The sequence below is a fragment of the Canis lupus genome, chromosome 8 (assembly GCF_048164855.1).
Source record: "Canis lupus baileyi chromosome 8, mCanLup2.hap1, whole genome shotgun sequence".
NCBI classification, from domain to species: Eukaryota; Metazoa; Chordata; class Mammalia; order Carnivora; family Canidae; genus Canis; species Canis lupus.
In genome coordinates this window covers 65,406,562-65,426,720 of record NC_132845.1, presented here as the reverse complement: position 1 = coordinate 65,426,720, position 20,159 = coordinate 65,406,562, and the positions used below count along the sequence as shown (strand labels likewise).

Below are 20,159 nucleotides of genomic sequence, written 5' to 3'. Positions count from 1 at the left end.
GAGTCACACACTCCCCTGACTGCATCAGCAAGGTATTTATTAATGGTGGCTTTTATAATTTGTTTTTAGTTCTTCATAATATTTATTTTGCTTTACATTTTTACTGCTTTTAAAAATAATGTTTGAGGGCCACCAAGTAGCTTACTTGGTTAAGCATTCAACTCTGGACTTCAGCTCCGGTTGTGATTTTATGGTCGTGGGGTGGAGCCCTCATTGGGCTCTGTACTCAGCCAGGATTCTGCTTGAGTTTCCTCTGCTTCTCTCTCCAGCTCATGCACACATGTGCATGTTCTGTCTCTCTCAAAAATAAATAAATAAGTCTTTTTTTTTTAATAGTAATCTTTCACTATATGTTCCCTGCATTTTGAAGGTTTTGTTTTTGTTTATTTTGGGACTGTGTTCTAGCTGATAATTTTTAAACTTTTTTTTATTTAAATTTTTTAAAGATTTTATTTATTTATTCATGAGAGACAGAGGCAGAGACATAGGCAGAGGGAGAAGCAGGCTCCCTGCTGACTCAGGACTTGATCCCAGGATCATGCCCTGAGCTAAAGGCAGATGCTTAACCACTGAGCCACCCAGATACCCCTTTTTGGAAAGCTTTTTATCCTTAGTTTTATTCTTTTTAGTTCTTCTGGTATTACTTTTATATTTTCAAATGCTGTCCTTACATATATTAATTGATTCATCAGCTTTAAATGTATTTTTTGACCCCTGGCTTCTTCACTTCACCTCCCAGCTTTTGATGATTATCTTGTTTCTACTCAGAAATGATTTAAAGCATTTATATTAAAGATTAATTATTTTATTACTTCTTTGTGTTCTTGTTTCTGTTTTGTCATTATTTTACCTCCTGGGTAGTACTAATTTTCTGTGTTACTCATCTGCCATTTCTTTTTTTTTTTTAAGTTGGGTATCTTATATAATTTCTAGTTGGTGTTTACTCAACTGTGAATGCAATTGAAGTTTTCCTGGACCGGCTCTTTGTAGGGAGTTATGTTGGGGAAAGGCTCAGGTACTGTTGTTGGCTAGCAGGAGTTCTCTCTTACAACAGACGGGTGTGTGTGTGTGTAGGCAGAGGGTGTTTGTGCACGTGGACTTAAGTTTATTTAGCTTTCTATTCTTATAACCTGGCAGAGGTTGCTGGTTCCAGAGAAACCCATTTCAAAGTTCTCTCCATCTGTGTCACTAACAGGCTACCCCCCACAGAGGTATCTGTTCCCATACAGTCTGAACTCCTCAGAAACTCCTGTCAAGTGGAGTGGTGGTTCCTCTTGTTCCAAACAGGGGATTGGTTTTGCCCTCAGGGCACACCACCATCTTTGGAAAACTCTCTGCCTTTCTGAAGCTTTCTCTGCCTTCCTTGAAATTTGAGGTGGTACTTTACTCACTGCATTTGTCAGCTCCTCCTCATATATGCTGTGTTTTGGGATTGCAGATGTCTTCTGGTTTTCATCAAAGATTTTCAGTTCTGTGTCTCATTCTTTTCTCAGGATCAGGGTGATTTCAGAGAAGAGTCAGAGGCATCTATAATTCTGCTATCTTAAAATTGGACATCCATTGCAATTCACCTACTTTCTTGGGCATAAACTAGAATGTCTCCGATTTTTTTCTTTTTATGTTATAAGCAATGTAGCAGTGAATATCTTTGTATATGTCCCTTTTAGATACATAAGTGTAGAATAGATAAGAAAAAGTTATACTGACATATCCTAAGGATATACATTTTAATTTAATCAATAAGGTCAAATTGCCCTCTTGAATTCAGCCCTGAATGATAGCCTGAGTTTTCCCACATCCTTATCAGTGCTTGATAATATCTAACTAAAACCTCTACCAGTCTTATTGGGGGGCTGGGGGATCTTTTTGTAATTTGCATTTTGCTAATTTACTAGTGAAGTTTAGATTCTTTTCATGTTTATTGAACACTCCTCATCCCTCTGCTGTGTTGTCATTCTTTCATTATTTCCTTTGCTATACAGTTGTTTTTTAGTGGTCTCAGGTGAAATTATAATTCACCTATAACTCAGGTTCCAGTCTATGAATGGTTACTTTGATTCTTAACAGTTGAAATCAGATTTCAGTGCTAAGAGAAATGTTGAGAGAAAAATAGGTTTTGTGGGGTAGAGTGTTTTGAGTTTTCTTTCTTTCCTGTCCTGTCTCCAGAGCTCAACATAAGTACACAAGGAGACATACACCTAGGAAAGAAATTGAATCATTATTAAAATTTCATTTTTTCTTAGACAAATAAACCTCAGACATCACGACCCAATCTCATCAAACCAGCTGCCCAGTGGCAAGATCTCAAAAGATTGGGAGAAGAAAGGCCTAAAAAGTCTAGAGCAGCCTTTGAATCAGATAAGAACGGCTATTTTTCAGTGTGTAACAGCTCATTGTTTGATTCTGGGGCACAGGATGATTCTGAGGAAGACTACGGTGAATTTCTGGATCTTGGGCCTCCTGGAGTTTCTGAATTCATTAAGCCAAGCCAAACAGAAAGAGAACCCAAACCTGGACCAAGTCATAACCAAGCTGCAAATGACATTGTCAACCCGAGATCAGAGCAGAAAATCGTGATCTTGGAAGAAAGTAGCCTGCTTTTACCAGAAGGCGATCCTTTGGACACTCAGAACCAGTCATCTGAAGATTCAGAGACAGAGCTTTTATCAAATCTTGAAGAATCGACTGCTATCCTAGATGATCAGGCCATTGAAGAAGACTGCTGGTTAGACCATCCTTACTTCCAATCCCTAAACCAACAGTCCCGTGAGATAACAAATCAAGTTGTTCCTCAGGAGCGGCAGCCTGAAGCAGAACTGGGCCCATTGTTGTATCAGCATGAACCCCCAGGGCTGGCTTTTCCAAGGCCAGCTTTTCCAAGGCCAGAACCCCAGCAAGATGGGATTCCAGGCCCCTCTTCTCCTCAGCCTGCCCATCCTCTGGGAGAGCTTGAAGATCAACAATTAGCAATAGATGATGAAGAGCCAGGGCCAGCCTTTCCACTACAAGGATCTCAGGAGCACAATTTGGAAAACCTTTGGGGGCAAGAAGCTACTGAGGTAGATCAAGAACTCGTTGCACTTTTAGTGAAAGAAACAGTAAGTTTTATTTTATTTAAGTGAATAATTACATACAGACACTAAATGTACTTAGTTTTCTTTTAGTGCAAAATCATGGCCATGGGGGGTGGGGGGAGGCACTTCATCTTCCTAAGGGATCTGTAGCTGGATACATAGAACAGAAGAAGAAAGACTCTGAAAATAGGAAAGTTAAATCAGAATTCCTAATCTATCCTTAACCCCCCAGCAAGTACTCTGGGATTCTAGCTGCAGATCATGGATACCCTAGTGCTGTCATACAAGCAATCCCCTGGTTTTAAAAAGGTTTTGAGTTAACTCCCAATTCAAACCCATAAAGCAGGTTTATAAGATTACCTAGAGCTGCACTGTCCAATGTGGTAGTTTCTGGTGCCTGTTTAAATTTAAATGTCTTACAATTAAATTTAAAATTCCATTTCCAGTGGTACTAGTCAGATTTAAAGTACCTAATAGTCATATGGGGCTGAAGAGCTACCATACTGGAAAGCACAGAATAGAACATTTCCATCGTTGTATGAAGTTCTGTTGGATATCCCTGATGTAGAGTGTGATGCAGGGCTGTGGGTTCTGGCTCATTTGCTGTTTGCCTTTGAACAGACTCTTAACCCTTCTTCCCTCTTAACCCTTCTTCCCCTGGGTGTTTTCATCTGGCACACTAGCTCTTGTGCATCTTAAGAGGTAGTACTTTACTCCTTTTCAGACTCCTTTTGCCTGGGCAGAGATGTTCATCATTAATTGAAAGAGTGAAGAATGGATAAGTAAAGTACCAGAAGACCAGATAATCTCTAGGATCCTTTCTCTAGAGTCCACAGTGTATATAGACACATAAGCCTGGGCACAGACTTACTTTACAGCCCTTTTCTCATCTTTGGTCATTTACTTTTTGCCATCTGGTTTTTATTGGTATCTGAAATCATTCTAACGGATGAAAAAAATAATGTTTTTATTCCTTTTCAGGAAGCAAGATTTCCAGATGTCGCAAATGGGTATATCGAGGAGATAATTCATTTGAAGAATTATTACGATTTGAATGTGTAAGTAAACCATCATGCTTTTTTGTTTTTATTGTGGTGGAATACATTTAATGTCAAAATCTACCATTTTTACAATGGAATATTACTCAGCCATTAGAAACGACAAATACCCACCATTTGCTTCGGCGTGGATGGACCTGGAGGGTATTATGCTGAGTGAAATAAGTCAATCGGAAAAGGACAAACATATGGTCTCATTCATTTGGGGAATATAAAAATTAGTGAAAGGGAATAAAGGGAAAGGAGAGAAAATGAGTGAAAATATCAGTGAGGGTGACAAAACATGAGAGACACCTAACTCTGGGAAATGAACAAGGGGTAGTGAAAGGGGAAGTGGGCAGGGGGTTGGGGTGACTGGGTGATGGGCACTGAGGGGGGCATTTGGCGGGATGAGCACTGGGCGGGATGAGCACTGAGTGTTATGCTATATGTTGGCAAATTGAACTCCAATAAAAAAATTTTTTTTTAATCTACCATTTTTACCATCTTTAAGTATACAGATCAATGGATTGAGTATCTCCACATTTTTTGCACAAATCACTGCCACTGTCTCCAGAACATTTTCATCTTCTCAAACTGGAACTGTGTGCATTAAACATTAACTCCTTATTCCTTGCCCTCTCCACCCTCAGCCCCTGGGACCAACACTTCTACTTTCTGTCTTTCTGAATATAACTACTCCAGGGACTTCATAATAGTAGAATAACACAGTATTTGTCCTTTTGTGAGTGACTTATTTCACTTGGAATTATATTTGCTTTAATCCTAAAATTAGAAGAATTCTAATTTTAGTCATGTACAGACTTTTCTGGGCTTTTTAGTAAAGTAATCCTGCATAGTTATGGTATTTTGTTAATTCTGAGCATTGATCAGATTGTTCTGTTAATTCTGTGTTTTGATCAGATTGTTAGATATTTTCTTCCCTGTATTTGTAACAGAAAATGTTCTGCAACTGCTTTGCCTGTTTGGAGACATGTATGGAAGTGTTTCTTTAGTGTTTATCATAAGAATGATAACTGTGATTTTCAAAAAATGGCAATGTCCCAAGGAGAACAAAATAAGTCCTTTTCCTTTTATATTCTTTCCTTCTAGTCTACAGAGCTGAAAAAGTTGGTAATTTATAAAGAACAGAATATTGAAACTAATAAAATTTTCAGTTAATTAATACAGATTAGGTTAGTTGAACAGAAGGGGTAGTATACCTAAACCTCTGTCTTCAAAAGATTATGCCCAATACTGTAGCATTCAGCCAGAGGTGCAAGTGAGAGCTGTTCCTGGCCACGGCCAAACAAGAGGAGCCCCATTATCCTGGTCAGCAGCCAGAGGAAATGCTCTTTTCTGATTCATACAAAGACACTATTGGTGCCAGTGGCCACCCTATCATCCTCTGTCCAGGACAGCCATTGTAACCAGTTTTTAAACCAGGATTGAGTCGTGGTTTTCTATTGTGTTTATCTTTTAGCTTTTTAGTCTAGAACAGTCCCTCCCTTACTTTTTTTTAATGTCATTGATCCCCCCCCCCAAGTATTTTTTGACATAGGTTGAAAGACTATACAATTGAACACCCATATATCTACCACTTGGATTATGATCTGGCATTCTACTCTAAGATTTTGCCCCTTTACTTCTTATTCTTTTTCTGAGTTCCTAGGGACTTAAAGGTTTTAAATAAGTGGTATTTTACAATCAGTTTCAGCCTTGTTTTTGGTACTGAATTATCCTGAATTTGACCAGTAGGGGCCTCTTAAGATGCATCTGTGTCATTTTGACATGACCCTATTAGTCTGAGCGTATCCTTGCTTTGTAAAGTACTGAAGTGCCCTGGCTTACCTTGAACATTTCTCCCCTAAACCTAGAATGTGGTCTTTTTTCCAAGAAACTTAGGTTTCTGAGAGTGAGGGTTGATATCTAAGGGCTAGACATGCTCATCATTGCTACTAGCATGTTATCACTTCTTGGCCCTTAAAGCACACAGACCAAGGAAATGCGGGTTTTAAAAATCATATGTTCATAATTTCCCATTCAAGTTTAACATTAAGGTTTTTTTTTCCCCCTCATTCTTTCTAAATTATACATTTATGTGTTTTTCCACTAAAAACTTAATTTCTAATAACATTAATACATTTTTATACTACAATATGTATACAATAAAATTATACTAATAATAGTACCACTGTTCCTACTGATGATTATTACTGAGTGAAGTAAAAAATATAATTACTTCGTGCTTAAAGCATATCTCGCTAAGGCCATACAGTTAGATAGACTATCCTAGGTGGTAGCTTAATGATATTCCTCAGTTCTGGAAAACTGGTAGCCAGTATCTCCTCCATAATCCTGCTTTCTTCCATCTGCTGTCACACATCTCCCCTATCCTCTATGACTCTTAACCCCATCTCTTTGTCTCTGCCATACACTTTGGATGATTTCTTCAAAGCTGTCCTCCCGCTAATTGTCTTTTTAGTGGAGTGTAATCTGCCATTAAACTCATCCATGGTGTTTTTAGTTCCATTTCCTGTATTCTCATCCTGGCATCCTTATTTTATAATTGTCATGATCACTTGTCTAGTGTCATTTTTTCCCTGTATTTTCAATCTATTTAGTTTTCTAAACATTACAAACATAGCTTCTTTGTGTTCTGATTGTGAGCATTCTAACACATGAAATTCTTACGAATCTCATTGTTACTGCTGGCGTTCTTGGTGTACTGTGTCCTGTGCTATTTGTAAGGTTTGACTATGAGCTCATTTCTTGGGGTCTTGATAGAAATAATTCCTTTTGGGAGGATTTGCTTTGTCTTTCATCATGTACCTAGGGGCAGGGTTGGTCTAACACTGCTTTATACTTTAGAATGTTGTCTGCAAGTTTTTGGATCACGGAGATAGGAAGAATTTAGTTCTGGATGAGGCCTGGGCTATAGTCTTCACCAATTCTCAGAGGACATTTTGTTTTCCTCTCCATGCACTTGTTATCAGTATTAAGGCATGCTTCTTGTGGTCTGTGAGCTTTTTGTTTCTTACCCTGTGTGCCCTGTGAACTAAGGGCTCAAGATGATTATTATTATTATTTTCCTTTTGAATATATAAATGACTTGATGAGTGCACTCAGGAAAATCTTGCTTCTGTTTAGCTTACTTCTGTGGAGTTTCACTTTCACTTAGACTTCTGTTTTAATATTCATAATTTTTTTTCATCTTTTTTATTGTGGACTACAATCCACAATAGAAGAATGCACAATATAAAGATAGCCAGTCTAATCATTTATCACAAATCAAACATTCATGTAACTACCACCCAGAAATCCTCAAAAAATAGAACATTAGTCACCATCTTTGAACACTGAAGATTTTGTGAAGATTTCACATCGTCTCTGTACTTTGTTTTTTTTTTTTTTTTTTTTTTTTTTTTTTTTTTTTTTTTTTTTTTTTAAAGATTTTATTTATTTATTCATGATAGTCATACAGAGAGAGACAGAGAGGCAGAAACACAGGCAGAGGGAGGAGCAGGCTCCATGCAGGAAGCCTGACGTGGGATTCGATCCCGGGTCTCCAGGATCGCGCCCCGGGTCAAAGGCAGGCGCCAAACCGCTGCGCCACCCAGGGATCCCACCGTCTCTGTACTTTGTGATTGACATCTTTCACTCAGCATGTTGGTTCTGGGATTCATCCATGCTTTGTATAACTATAGTTCATTCATTTTCATTACTATGTGGTATCCCATTTGTATCAAAATACTGTAATTTTTCCCTCTACTTTTGATAGGCATTTGAATTGTTTCTGCTTTTTGGCTTTTACAAATAATGTACCTTTGAAGCATAGTTCATGCTTTCTGAGCCTCCAGTCTTGACCAGATTTGGCCACCTTTGCCCTCCTGTTGGCTGCTGTTATTTTCAAGCAGAAATTTTTTATTTCTGAATTTTTGGTCTTGTTTCTCATCTTTGGGAGGATTGTTTCTGCTGTTACTAAAAATGAAAGTACTAGTTATTCTAAGCTTTTAAAATATTTTAATATGTAAATAACTTGATAATTACATTATTTTAAATTAATAAACTTTGTAGAGCATTTTTAGATTCATAGCAAAATTGAACAGAAATAACTAGTACATTTTTACAATAAAAAGTATCTCCTAGACTTCCCCTCAATTAAAAAACTAATTTGGGGCAGCCCCAGTGGTGCAGCGGTTTAGCGCCGCCTGCAGCCCAGGGTGTGATCCTGGAGACCCGGGATTGAGTCCCACATCAGGCTCCCTGCATGGAGCCTGCCTCTCCCTCTTCCTCTGCCTCTGCCTCTCTCTCTATGAATAAATAAATTAAAAATCTTTAAAACAAAGCAAAAACTAATTTTATTTTTATGCAACCTTTTAGTTCTTCTTGGAATGCAAACACAGTTTTTTCAGAGGGTAAATGTAATTTTGGGTATTTTGTTTATAAAATTATGTTAAGTAAAATACTCCGTTTTTTTTTCTTTATGGTGTTAACGATCACCTTTAGTAACGGTTTTATTGAGTTTTCCTCTTTGTTAAATGCTTTGTTTATAGTTTTCACCAATGTTCTAATGAACATTATTCTCCATATGGCAGTTTCCCTTTTCTTTCTTTCTGTATGCTGAAACCCTAGAAGTTAAAATTTAGGGTCAAACATTATAAACAAATTCATGGTCTGAGAAACATTTTCAAATAGGTTTCCAGTGAAGTTGTATCAGTGTATGTTGCTGTTGGAGATGTATGTGAGTTGCTTTATTTTTTTATTTTTTATTTTTATTTTTTTGTGTGAGTTGCTTTAATAATTTCTCAGTGATGATGCATAATGGTGGTGTTAACTAGGCATAAAGTAGCCTGCTGTTTTAGTTTTATATTTTCTTTGATAATGGGCTGCATGGCATTCTTCATATATTTGTTACTAATTGTATTTCTCTCCTGCCTGAATTGTTTGCACCTTGTCTCATTGAATTATTTTGTTGTTCATGGTTTCCTGATGATGAAACACAGTACTTGTTTGTTCAGTTTGGAAAATATAAATGATTAAGTATAAACTGAACACAGGTAGCTATAGAATACTGATATGAATAGGAAATGCCAAGTTTAAGTGGTTTTTAATAATTTATAGTAAATATTAAAGTAACCCTTTAGAAATTTACAATATACTTTAATGTTTCTCTCATTTACAAATGAATATTATTTTTCAAGTATCTGCAAGATTAATTTCTATGAAATATCAGTAAAATGGGATCAAATGGACAGATTCTGTGACAATTTGTTCTCTTAACCTCCTAAGTCTCCTACATATCCTTTAGGGACTTATATATTCTGTGCCTTTCACATCACTGAGATGCAAATATTCATTCTTAAACATATAAAAATTCTTATGAAAAAAAATTAAAAAATTTAAAAATAAAAATTCTTATGAAACCCAAAGAAAGGGGACTATGCAGTAATTATATTAAATCTTTTCAAACCTGTAGCCTTCTGAGTTTCCATTAAAAAAAAAAAAAGATTGATTTGAGAAAGAGCCATGCAGAGGGAGAAGCACACTCCCTGCTGAGCAGGGAGCCCATTGTGGGCCTTAATCCCAGAACCCTGAGATCATGACCTGAGCCTAAGACAGACGCTTCACCAACTGAGCCCCCAAGGCTCCCATCTTCTGAATTTCCTGACATGACTTTTGTCCCTGGGCTCTTGGGACTAGGCATTAATTTCCACAGCTAAGCTAAATATTGTTCATGTAGACCCAAAAGGAGGCCCAAAGCAATGTTGAGTAAGCTGGCATTGTGTGTGGCTTTCTTGGTCATACTATATGCAGTCTTTTTTTTTTAAGATTTTATTCATTAGAGACACAACACAGAGAGAGAGAGAGAGAGAGAGCCAGAGACACAGGCAGAGGGAGAAGCAGGCTCCATGCAGGGTCTCTAGGATCATACCCCGGGCTGAAGGTGGCGCCAAACCGCTGGGCCCTTGGGGCTACCCTGTATGCAGTCTTGAAATCACCTTTAGACGTAACCAGCTGGCCATTTTAGCAGGAGAGGTGTATTCACCAGAGAAACTCCTGTGATAGTAATCTACTCTTTGAGCTGGTTACCGAGACTTTTCACTCACATGTGATGAATCATTAGATTGAGGCAGCAACGATTGTCTAAGGAGTAGAGGCTAGGAGTCCCAGCCCAGCTCATTGAGTAGGAGAGCTTTCTTGAGACCGTTCAGCTTGTCAGGACAGATCAGGTGTGAAATAATATACACACACAGGCAGATCTGAGTTCCCCTAGGCTGTGAATATTGATCTTTGGTTATAGTTTATTTCTATAGAAGAGAAACACTGTATTTAATTACCTGTGCCACTTGAATGTCATTTAGCCTCCAGGAAAGTTCTGGTGGTGAGGGTAAAGATCCTAAACTAGAAATGACCATGACAGTTCAGAGTGAGAGCCTCTGAGGCACTGGGTTTGTCTCAGTCAGTAGAAAGTTTCCCAAGTCCTGATCTTGGGATCATAAGCTTGAGCCCCATGTTAGATACACAGATGACTTAAAAAAAAAAAAAAGATTGCATCATAAACAGGTTCGACATAAGATTGAAATATAAATATGTGACAGAATGACAGCCTCTGATTTCACCATGTGGAATTCCTTATCTTGCAGCTTTTCGATAGGTGATCCTAATATTAAAAATATAAAAATTAGAAGAGAACCCCTAAAATATGGTTGGTATTTTGTTTTCTAGAAATTATACCTATTCTACCTCTGTGTCATATACTGTATCATGTACTTTAGAAAATATATAGGGGATCCCTGGGTGGCTTAGCAGTTTCGCGCCTGCCTTTGGCCCAGGGCGCATTCCTGGAGTCCCGGGATTGAGTCCCATGTCGGGCTCCCTGCATGGAGCCTGCTTCTCCCTCTGCCTGTCTCTATGTCTATCATAAATAAATACAAATAAATCTTTAAAAAAAATACATAAAAGTAGAAAATTTTAAAGAATGATATTTTAAAAATAGGAATTGTATTACTTTCTTCCAGTACCCTAACAGAATGTCTTTCATGTACTCCATGTCCCCATGTGGAGATTACTGGCTTCACTCATGCGTAGCCATTCTGTCAAAGAGGATTCTTCACTGCATGACCTTTTTATCTTTCCCCAGGTTCCTGATATCTGGAGTTTGTTGGGTTGTGGTAGCCACACTCACCAAAATATTACAAACAGGCATGTTTGAAATGGAGGAGCTGCTCCATGTCTGGATTGTAGTATCTCCAGATGTGCATGTGAACAGAGATGTTTAGAACTTGAGGCCTTGCCCCGTGGATGCTCAATTCTTGGTGGTGGCTAATTCTCAATCCCTGCAGAAGGTATTGCAGAAGCATGCCCCTCCACTACTCTCTTCCCAGGCGCCAGCCCATGGGTGAGAAGAGAAGCTGGAGGGGAGTGCTTTTTCTCTCCTCTCCCTGCTATGAAAGGTTCCACTGTTGATATGGACAGGAGAGACCTGGGAAGATGGGAGTCAGGGATCAGGGAGTGTTCATTCTAAGAACCTGCAGAAGCAAGGAAAGGAGAGAGGGGAAGCCTCAGAGCTCTTTAAGCCAAGAGCTTTCCTGCTACTAAAGTGGCAAGTGCCGTATACTACCTGGGCTGTTCTTATCTCTGTGGAATCATCCCAAGAGCTCAGAATGTTGCTGTGTTTGGTTGTTACAAGGTGAAGAACCTTGCTGCTTAATATTTGTTAAATCTGGACAATGATACATCAGCGTGTGTTATCTTACCTCTATATCCTTACCCTTAAATGTAGTTCATGATAGTGATAAAGGGATAAGGCTGTGGCTTTGGCATGAGGAGAATCCGTTCTTAAGCGGACATGTCTGTTCCTTCAGCCTTGCAGTTAGCTGGGCAAACTGAGTATCACTCAAATTCTTCATGGGGGCTTATATTACCATAGGGTTACAAAAAGTATTAATGAATTAACAGAAGGCCTTTTATGTTCCATTTATTTACTTTTAGCCAGCTGTTTTTTATAGTGAATATGAATACGTTTTCCCACCCCTTATTGGTCATAGTTTTCTGACAACAGTAGATACTCTTCATCTAAATTCTCTAGTTCCATATAGTTCAACCAGTAAGAATTTCAGTGAATACATGATAGTGACATCTAATAGAAAACTTCATAGAAATGTGCATTCATTAGTATGTTTATTGCTTTTTAAAACCAGAAGCAAAAATAGAAATTGTGTATATCTGTCTTTTGTCTCATATTTCTGATCTGCAAACAATTTAATAGGCCAGTCAGAGTGTATGATGAGTTACATTATTTTTTGAACATTGTATTTGAATCACGGCAGGTGTAGGATTTGGAAGCACTATGAAAATAACATCATTTCTTTTTGCAGACTTTGTAATTTTCTTCTGGAAAATCCAGACTATCCAAAGAGAGAAGACCGAGTCATTATCAACCCCAGTAGCAGCCTGCTTGCCAGCCAGGATGAGACAAAGGCAAGTGTTGTGCTCTTTGTTTTACAGTCTCTACCTGGACATGCTCTGCTTTTTTCATCTTTGTGGGAATAAAGTGCTTTGTGTGGACACATTTTTTTAAAGACTAGCTAGGAAAATAGGATTTCAGGATATACTTATTCTTTGGTGGGATTTCCCAACCTCAGCCACTTTGGATTCTGTATTTAACTTCTTTTGTTGTAACTTCCTCTTTTCTCTCCCACAAAAAGTTAAATTCACGCTCCACTCCATACCTTTGGTCTTACAAAGCAAGTTTTTTATTTTTAAAGATTTTATTTATTCGTGAGAGACACACAGAGACAGAGACACAGGCAGAGGGAGAAGCAGACTCCCTACAGGGAGCCCCATGTGGGACTCAATCCTAGGACCAGGAATCACGCCCTAAGCCAAAGGCAGACTCTCAACTGCTGAGCCACCCAGGCATCCCTCAAGCAAATTTTTTTTTTTAAGATTTTATTTATTTATTCATAGAGAAAGAGAAAGGGGCAGAGGCACAGGCAGAGGGAGAAGCAGGCTCCATGCTGGGAGCCTGACATGGGACTCGATCCGGGGTCTCCAGGATCACACCCCAGGCTGCAGGCAGCGCTAAACTGCTGCGCCACCGGGGCTGCCCGCAAATTTTTTAAATGAAACAAGGATTGGCCAGGATTCTTTGTATCATTTAGGTTGGTTTTTTTTTTTAAATATTTTATTAAAAATTTTCAAACATACAGTAAAGCCAAAAGAATTTTACACTGATCACCTATATATCTACCAGCAGTACTATTAAAAGTTAACATTTTATTATATCCACTTTGTCACATATCCATCCCTCTCCTCTGCCCATCAGTACATCTCACATATTTCATTTTATTTTGATGCATTTCAGAGTAAATCACAAAAACATCAATATGCTGCCCCATATATACTTCAGCGTTTATTTCATCACCTAGAGTTCAGTATGTTTATAGGTTTTCTTTTGATGTAAGATTTATATACAGTACATACATACACCTATATAACCAAATCCTGTATCAAGATGTGAACAGTTTGAGTTTTTAAAACCTTACTCATTTTTATTTGTAATCCTAACTAGAATTTAGTGTGTCAGGTGGTGAAGGAGAGTCTAGATCAGAACTGCTTCATGACTACTCAGTCCTTCTATTCCCCATACATTCTTTAAATTATCTTTATGTCTTCTGTAGCAAGAGAAAGGCTAGTCTTTCCTAAACATTTTTTTATGGAAAGAATATGGCTAAAAGATGGGTCTCAAATCTGTAGCTATAATTACTAGTTTTGACTGGCACAACTAGTCTCCAGACTCCAGACAGCTTGTTAACATCTCTGAACCACCAGTTTCTTCATCTCTATGCAGGGCTGGTAACCTCTATAAAGTAATCATGAATACAAGGGAAATGATTCTATTTTGTAATAAGCAGTTCTTGAAGTGATACCCCCTCATGGGAAAGGCCCTATCTGGCCTCCTAATGTTGTGCCTCTCACTCACTCTCTCTCTCTCTCTCTCTCTCTCTCTCTCTCTCGTTTCAGTTGCCTAAAATAGACTTTTTTGACTACTCTAAATTGGCTCCTCTTGACCAGCGTTGTTTCATCCAAGCTGCTGACCTCCTGATGGCCGACTTCAAAATGCTCAGTAGTCAGGACATCAAGTGGGCCCTGCATGAGCTCAAAGGACACTATGCAATCACCCGAAAGGTGCTCTACTTAGTCTTCCTGGTGGGGCCACACACTTCTTGGCTGCTTCTTCCTGTGATGACAGAATGAAGAGTTCAGCTTGTGGAAATTGGGATGGTTTGTGATGGCAAAGAGCCAGGAGTTTGTTAGGGTGAAGATAAATAGACAAAGGTATTTGCTGATCAGGAGGTTTCAGATGAAAAGAAATAATGAATTAGAAGCAGGGAAGTTCTGGGGGTACCTGGCTGGCTCAGTCAGTAAAGCATATGACTCTTGATCTCAGAGTCGTGAGTTCAAGCGCCACATTGGGCGTGGAGCCTACTTCAAAAAAAAAAGTAAAAAAAAAAAGCAGCAGGGAAGTTCTGGTTTAGCCATGAAGATACAAAGGATAATGAATGTTCCTGTGGTGGGCAAGATGACTAGGTATGAAAGGTTTGTTCCAGCACCTCCCCTTGTTTCCCTCTCCAGCTGGAGGCAAGTCTCCATGGTGAATGTGACCTCACCCTGAGTCTAGGCCTCTTCCCCCATAGATAGCCAGAAGATCCAGGCAGGTGTCAGTAAACTCCTCTAATTGTAGGTTAATCTTAGGTAAAATTATTCTGAGGGGAACATAGTTAGTGCTTTCTATTTCTGAATCTCATTCCTTGTGCCAAATAAGGAATGCTGTGTTGTCATTGAAAATGAATGAGTAAAAAAAAAAAAAAAAAAAAAAAAAAGAAAATGAATGAGTTTTCCCCTCTCCCCCTCCCAAAAAAACAGTGACTTGCAAGAAAGAAAGGGCTCTTTCATGTTCAGGACCTCCTAGCATCTTCATTGCTCCAAGGGTTCCGGACATCTTTGCCGAGCTCCCAGGGAACCCAGATGAAAAGTGAAAGGGCAGCAGCTGAAGGCGGCTCCTGTGGCCTGGGCAGGGTTGGTCCTGTTAGCAATGTCCCTACCATTGTCCTGGGACCAGTAAAAGGAATTTGGCTATCAGATGCTTCTTTCTCCCTGGTCATCTCACAGCCCTCTTATCATTTGGCTGGGAGGTTGTAGGGTTTTGTGGCTCACCTCTTATTTATATCTTCCTTATCCCTTTCCTGGTCTTTCTGGCCTGTCATACTTTTTTTTTATGGTGTCTGTTTGGTGAGTAGCTGGAAATGGGGTGTGTTGGACTGTTTGAATGAATATGGGATATTTAAAGGGCCATGCTATTTTTTTTTTTAAGAAAAAGATTGTATTAAAAAAAAAAAAGAAAAAGATTGTATTTATTTATTCATGAAAGACAGAGAGAGGTGGAGACCTAGGCAGAGGAGAAGCAGGTTCCCTGCGGAGAGCCTGATGCTGGGGACTCCATCCCAGGACCCCAGGATCACGCCCTTAGAGAAAGGCAGATGCGCAATATAGGTGCCCCAAGAATACATACTATTTGGCAGAAGCTAAAACCTGTTGCGTTCTCTTCCTGTTGTATGCAAATGGTGCATGGGGGTCCTGCCCTCTGGACAGTGATGCTCATGTGGACTTGGTGTAAGAAGCATACATACCCAGAGATGTTTTCTAATTATGGTCATAGCACATCTTCCCAGTGCCATTCCCCAGACATGATGATAGCTTAGTCTCCTGATCATGTGTGTGTTCACTGAAAACAGTCACATTTCCCTGGATTTTCCCCCTTTTAAAATTTTTTTTTTTTTTTTTTTTATGATAGTCACAGAGAGAAAGAGAGAGAGAGAGGCAGAGACACAGGCAGAGGGAGAAGCAGGCTCCATGCACTGGGAGCCCGATGTGGGATCCGATCCCAGGTCTCCAGGATCGCGCCCTGGGCCAAAGGCAGGCGCCAAACCGCTGTGCCACCCAGAGATCCCTCATTTTCTTTAAATCTAAACTTTAATCTACTATTTCAGTGTTTACCTTTATTTTTTTTTAATTTTTTTAATTTTTATTTATTTATGATAGTCACAGAGAGAGAGAGAGAGAGAGAGGCAGAGACACAGGCAGAGGGAGAAGCAGGCTCCATGCACCAGGAGCCCGACGTGGGATTCGATCCCGGATCTCCAGGATCGCGCCCTGGGCCAAAGGCAGGCGCTAAACCGCTGCGCCACCCAGGGATCCCCAATGTTTACCTTTAAAAGATTTTTTTTTTTAAGATTTTATTTATTTATTCATGAGACAGAGAGAGAGAGGCAGAGACACAGGCAGAGGGAGAAACAGGCTCCATGCAGGGAACCTGACGTGGGATTTGATCCCCGGTCTCCAGGATCAGGCCCTGGGCTGAAGGCGGCACTAAACCGCTGGGCTACCAGGGCTGCCCTAAAAGGTAGATTTTAAAAAGATAATCAAAATACCATTATCACACCTTAAAAAGTAATATTATTAGCTATCCAGTCATTTTCAAATTTCTCTAGATGTGTCAAAAACCTTTGGTCATACTGAGCTCCAAGTAAAAGGGATTTCTTGCAGTTGGTTGATAGGTTACTTAAATCTCTTAACCTGTAAGTCCTCTTTCCCTATCCCTTTACTTTTTCTTGCTATTCATTTGTTGAAAAAGGGGTTGTTAAAAAAAAAAAAAAGAAAAAAAAAAGGGTTGTTTATCTTAAAGGTTTTGATGATCTAGATTTTGCCATTGTATTCTGTAGCATAATTAACTAGTCCTTCTGTGCCCTATATTAACTATAAATTGATAGGTCTAGAGTCTTGATCAAACTCAGGTTTGAGGGATCCCTGGGTGGCGCAGGGGTTTGGCGCCTGCCTTTGGCCCAGGGCGCGATCCTGGAGACCTGGGATCGAATCCCACATCGGGCTTCCGGTGCATGGAGCCTGCTTCTCCCTCTGCCTGTGTCTCTGCCTCTCTCTCTTTCTCTCTCTGTGACTATCATAAATAAATAAACATTAAAAAAAAAAAAAAAAAAAAAAACAAACTCAGGTTTGATTTCCCCCTTCCTTGAATTTTAATTCTTTGATTGATTGATTGATTTTTTTTTTAATTTTAATTCTGTTTCTATCACTTGGGTCTCTAATTTTGAGGATGAGCCTTTATTTTATTTTGTTTTATTTTATTTTATTTATTTTATTTTTTATTTTATTTTATATTTTTTTATTATTTATTTTATTTTTTATTTTATTTTATTATTTTATTTTTATTTTATTTTTTATATTTTATTTTATTTTTTTGTTGTAGATTTTATTTTAGATTTTATTTTATTTTAGATTTTATTTTATTTTATTTTTTAAATTTTTTATTTTATTTATTTATGATAGGCACACAGTGAGAGAGAGAGAGAGAGAGAGAGGCAGAGATACAGGCAGAGGGAGAAGCAGGCTCCATGCACTGGGAGCCCGACGTGGGATTCGATCCCAGGTCTCCAGGATCGCGCCCTGGGCCAAAGGCAGGCGCTAAACCGCTGCGCCACCCAGGGATCCCCTAGATTTTATTTTAGATTTTATTTATTGGAGATAGTGCCAGCATGAGGGGCGGAAGGAGAGAGAGATGCAGACTCCTCACTGAGCAGGGAGCCCAATACAGGGCTCCATCCCAGACCCCAGGATCATGACCTGAGCTGAAGGCAGCCCCTCAACCCAGTGAGCCACCCAGGGGCCCCAAGCACATGTCTTAAATGTGCATTGCTTTAGTTCTCTCAGTGAATAGTGGGTGTTTTATGTGGCTAAAGGGAGAATTAGGTGGGATATAGTGTAGAGTGATCAATGACAGCACTTTGTATGTATCAGATTTCAGGAATAAGTTCCCTCTCTTTGCACTTCCTTCTGTGTGCTGTGGAATGTTGTCAAGCTTCTGTATATAGAAATTACACAGTAGCTGCCTTACAGTGTGATCTTAAGAGTCAGTCCTTACGGACTCCTGGGTGGCTCAGTGGCTAAGCCTCTGCCTTTGGCTCAGGGCATGATCCCAGATCCCAGACCCCGGGATCAAGCTCCACATTAGGCTCCTTGCAAGGAGTCTGCTTCTCTCTCTGCCTGTGTCTCTGCCTTCTCTGGGTCTCTCGTGAATAAATAAAATTTAAAAAAAAAAATGTCAATCCTTAGAATAATACTATAAATGCACAAGAGCCTTCTGTGATTCCTTAGGTTCATAGCACTGAATTCACACTGGAGGGACCCAAGGGCCTGCTCTGGTTTGCTCCTAGCCTATGATATGGAGGCCCAGGGTGCAGAAAAACTCTCCCTCTAGTGCATGTGTGGTTGAAGATTTTTCAGCTCAACTCTCTTTATGGACACATCCTGTAGGTAGCTTTCTTGGAGACCACATTGCAGCTGCAGTAATATTTCTTTTGGTTGTTAGCTTTGTAGGGACAAAGTGCTCTCAAAAATGAGTAACTTGTAGACTGGAGGGAACAGGTCATCCTTAAAATTCATGGCGGGAGCCACTTGTTGAAGTGAATATTTATCAAAGTAATTTGTGGCCATAACTTTAAAAATCACTTGGTGCCAAAATGCTTATCTGTAATTTTTTTTTTAAGATTTATGTATTTATTTATTTATGATAGACATAGAGAAAGAGAGTCAGAGACACAGGAGGAGGGAGAAGCAGGCTCCATGCCGGGAGCCCAACGTGGGACTCGATCCCAGGACTCCAGGATCGCGCCCTGGGCCAAAGGCAGGCACTAAACCGCTGAGCCACCCAGGGATTCCCTGCTTATCTGTAATTTTTTAAACCATAGGCTGAAGCCTCTTTCTTCACGTTCTTCCTCTGTTCTCCAGAGACAACTCAACTCTTACCTGGTTTATTTTTTTCCTAGTATTTACCTCCACATTTATGAACACATGCTTATACTTGATTGATTAGTTTGAGAAATTATTTTAGTTTTTTCTTATGGTGGATGGGGCTCTAGATCTTACCCATACATACTCCCCTTTTTGAATCATAGTTTTTGTTAAATCTGTTTTTAAAGTTTTTATATTATGACTGTGGAAATGTTCACTGCTAGGGGAAGTAATGTACTAGGATAATATATCCTTTCTTGAATTTTCTATTATTCTTGGAGTTAAAATTGGTTGTGTCTATTTTTTTCATCTGCTTTTTTGTTGTTGTTGCTTTGGTTTTTGATGCTGTGACTGTCTTTTCACGTCTGACAACTCTAAAACATTGTTTTCGTCAGCTAGCTTGCCTGTTGTCAGACCTGTCCATCAATCCTCGATTCATTTTTTTCCCTTTCTCCTCCATGCTTCTGTATAGTAGTCCACTTGGGAGTTCCCTTTGCCTTTGGATCTTGCTTGATCTTCTGTGCTCTAGATCCTGATAAGTTTGTCTTGTTTTATACACTCACTCTTGGCTGATAGTTCTCCTAGGTTGAAAATTATTTCTCTGTCAACTTTTTCCTCAATAATCCTGCCACAGATACAACTATTTCTTACATTCAGACAGTGTGTTGAGTGCCTGCTGTGGTCATGTACTGGGAGTGTCACAGGCCCCTTCCCTTGTGGAGCTTTATAGTAGTGAACAGTGTTGTCTTCTATAATCATCCCTTAACTTCTGTCCTCTGACAAGTGCTTGTTCCATCCTTTTTTTTTTTTTTTTTTTTTTTAAGATTTTATTTATTCATGAGAGACAAAGAGAGAAAGAGAGGCAGTGACACAGGCAGAGGGAGAAGCAGGCTCCATGCAGGAAGCCTGACATGGGACTTGATCCCGGGTTTCCAGGATCAGGCCCCGGGCTGAAGGTGGCACTAAACCGCTGAGCCACCCGGGCTACCCATCGTTCCAGCCTTCTTAGATTTCTCCCCTGGAGTACTTTAATGATTCTGTCTCCATATACGTGACACATTTCTGTTTGGGACCAGACTTCCACCAGGTTTCAAGGAGTCTCTGGCCACTCCTCAGCTTTTATTTCATCAGATGCCCATTGTAGTATTTTTAGGTGATCCTTAAAGGAAATTTGACC

The 20,159-nt window shown here is 39.4% G+C and overlaps 1 protein-coding gene and 1 long non-coding RNA gene across 9 annotated transcripts in view; one reads left to right on the top strand and one right to left on the bottom strand.

The window, feature by feature from the left end:
• Window positions 1–20,159, top strand: part of RNF216 (ring finger protein 216) — a 162,196-nt gene that overhangs the window by 30,703 nt on the left and 111,334 nt on the right. For 5 of the 8 annotated variants that reach the window (XM_072836892.1, XM_072836894.1, XM_072836898.1 and 2 more), the window contains exons 4-7: window positions 2,244–3,098; window positions 4,056–4,132; window positions 12,493–12,595; window positions 14,141–14,305. In XM_072836892.1, the coding sequence (XP_072692993.1) occupies window positions 2,244–3,098; window positions 4,056–4,132; window positions 12,493–12,595; window positions 14,141–14,305 (1,200 nt within the window). The remainder of the gene's footprint in view (window positions 1–2,243; window positions 3,099–4,055; window positions 4,133–12,492; window positions 12,596–14,140; window positions 14,306–20,159) is intronic. The other 3 variants (XM_072836897.1, XM_072836896.1, XM_072836895.1) reach the window with 2 other exon arrangements.
• Window positions 13,104–20,159, bottom strand: part of LOC140638852 (uncharacterized) — a 41,662-nt gene continuing 34,606 nt past the window's right edge. The window contains exon 9 of the long non-coding RNA XR_012035808.1: window positions 13,104–14,357. This is a non-coding gene — a long non-coding RNA (uncharacterized lncRNA). The remainder of the gene's footprint in view (window positions 14,358–20,159) is intronic.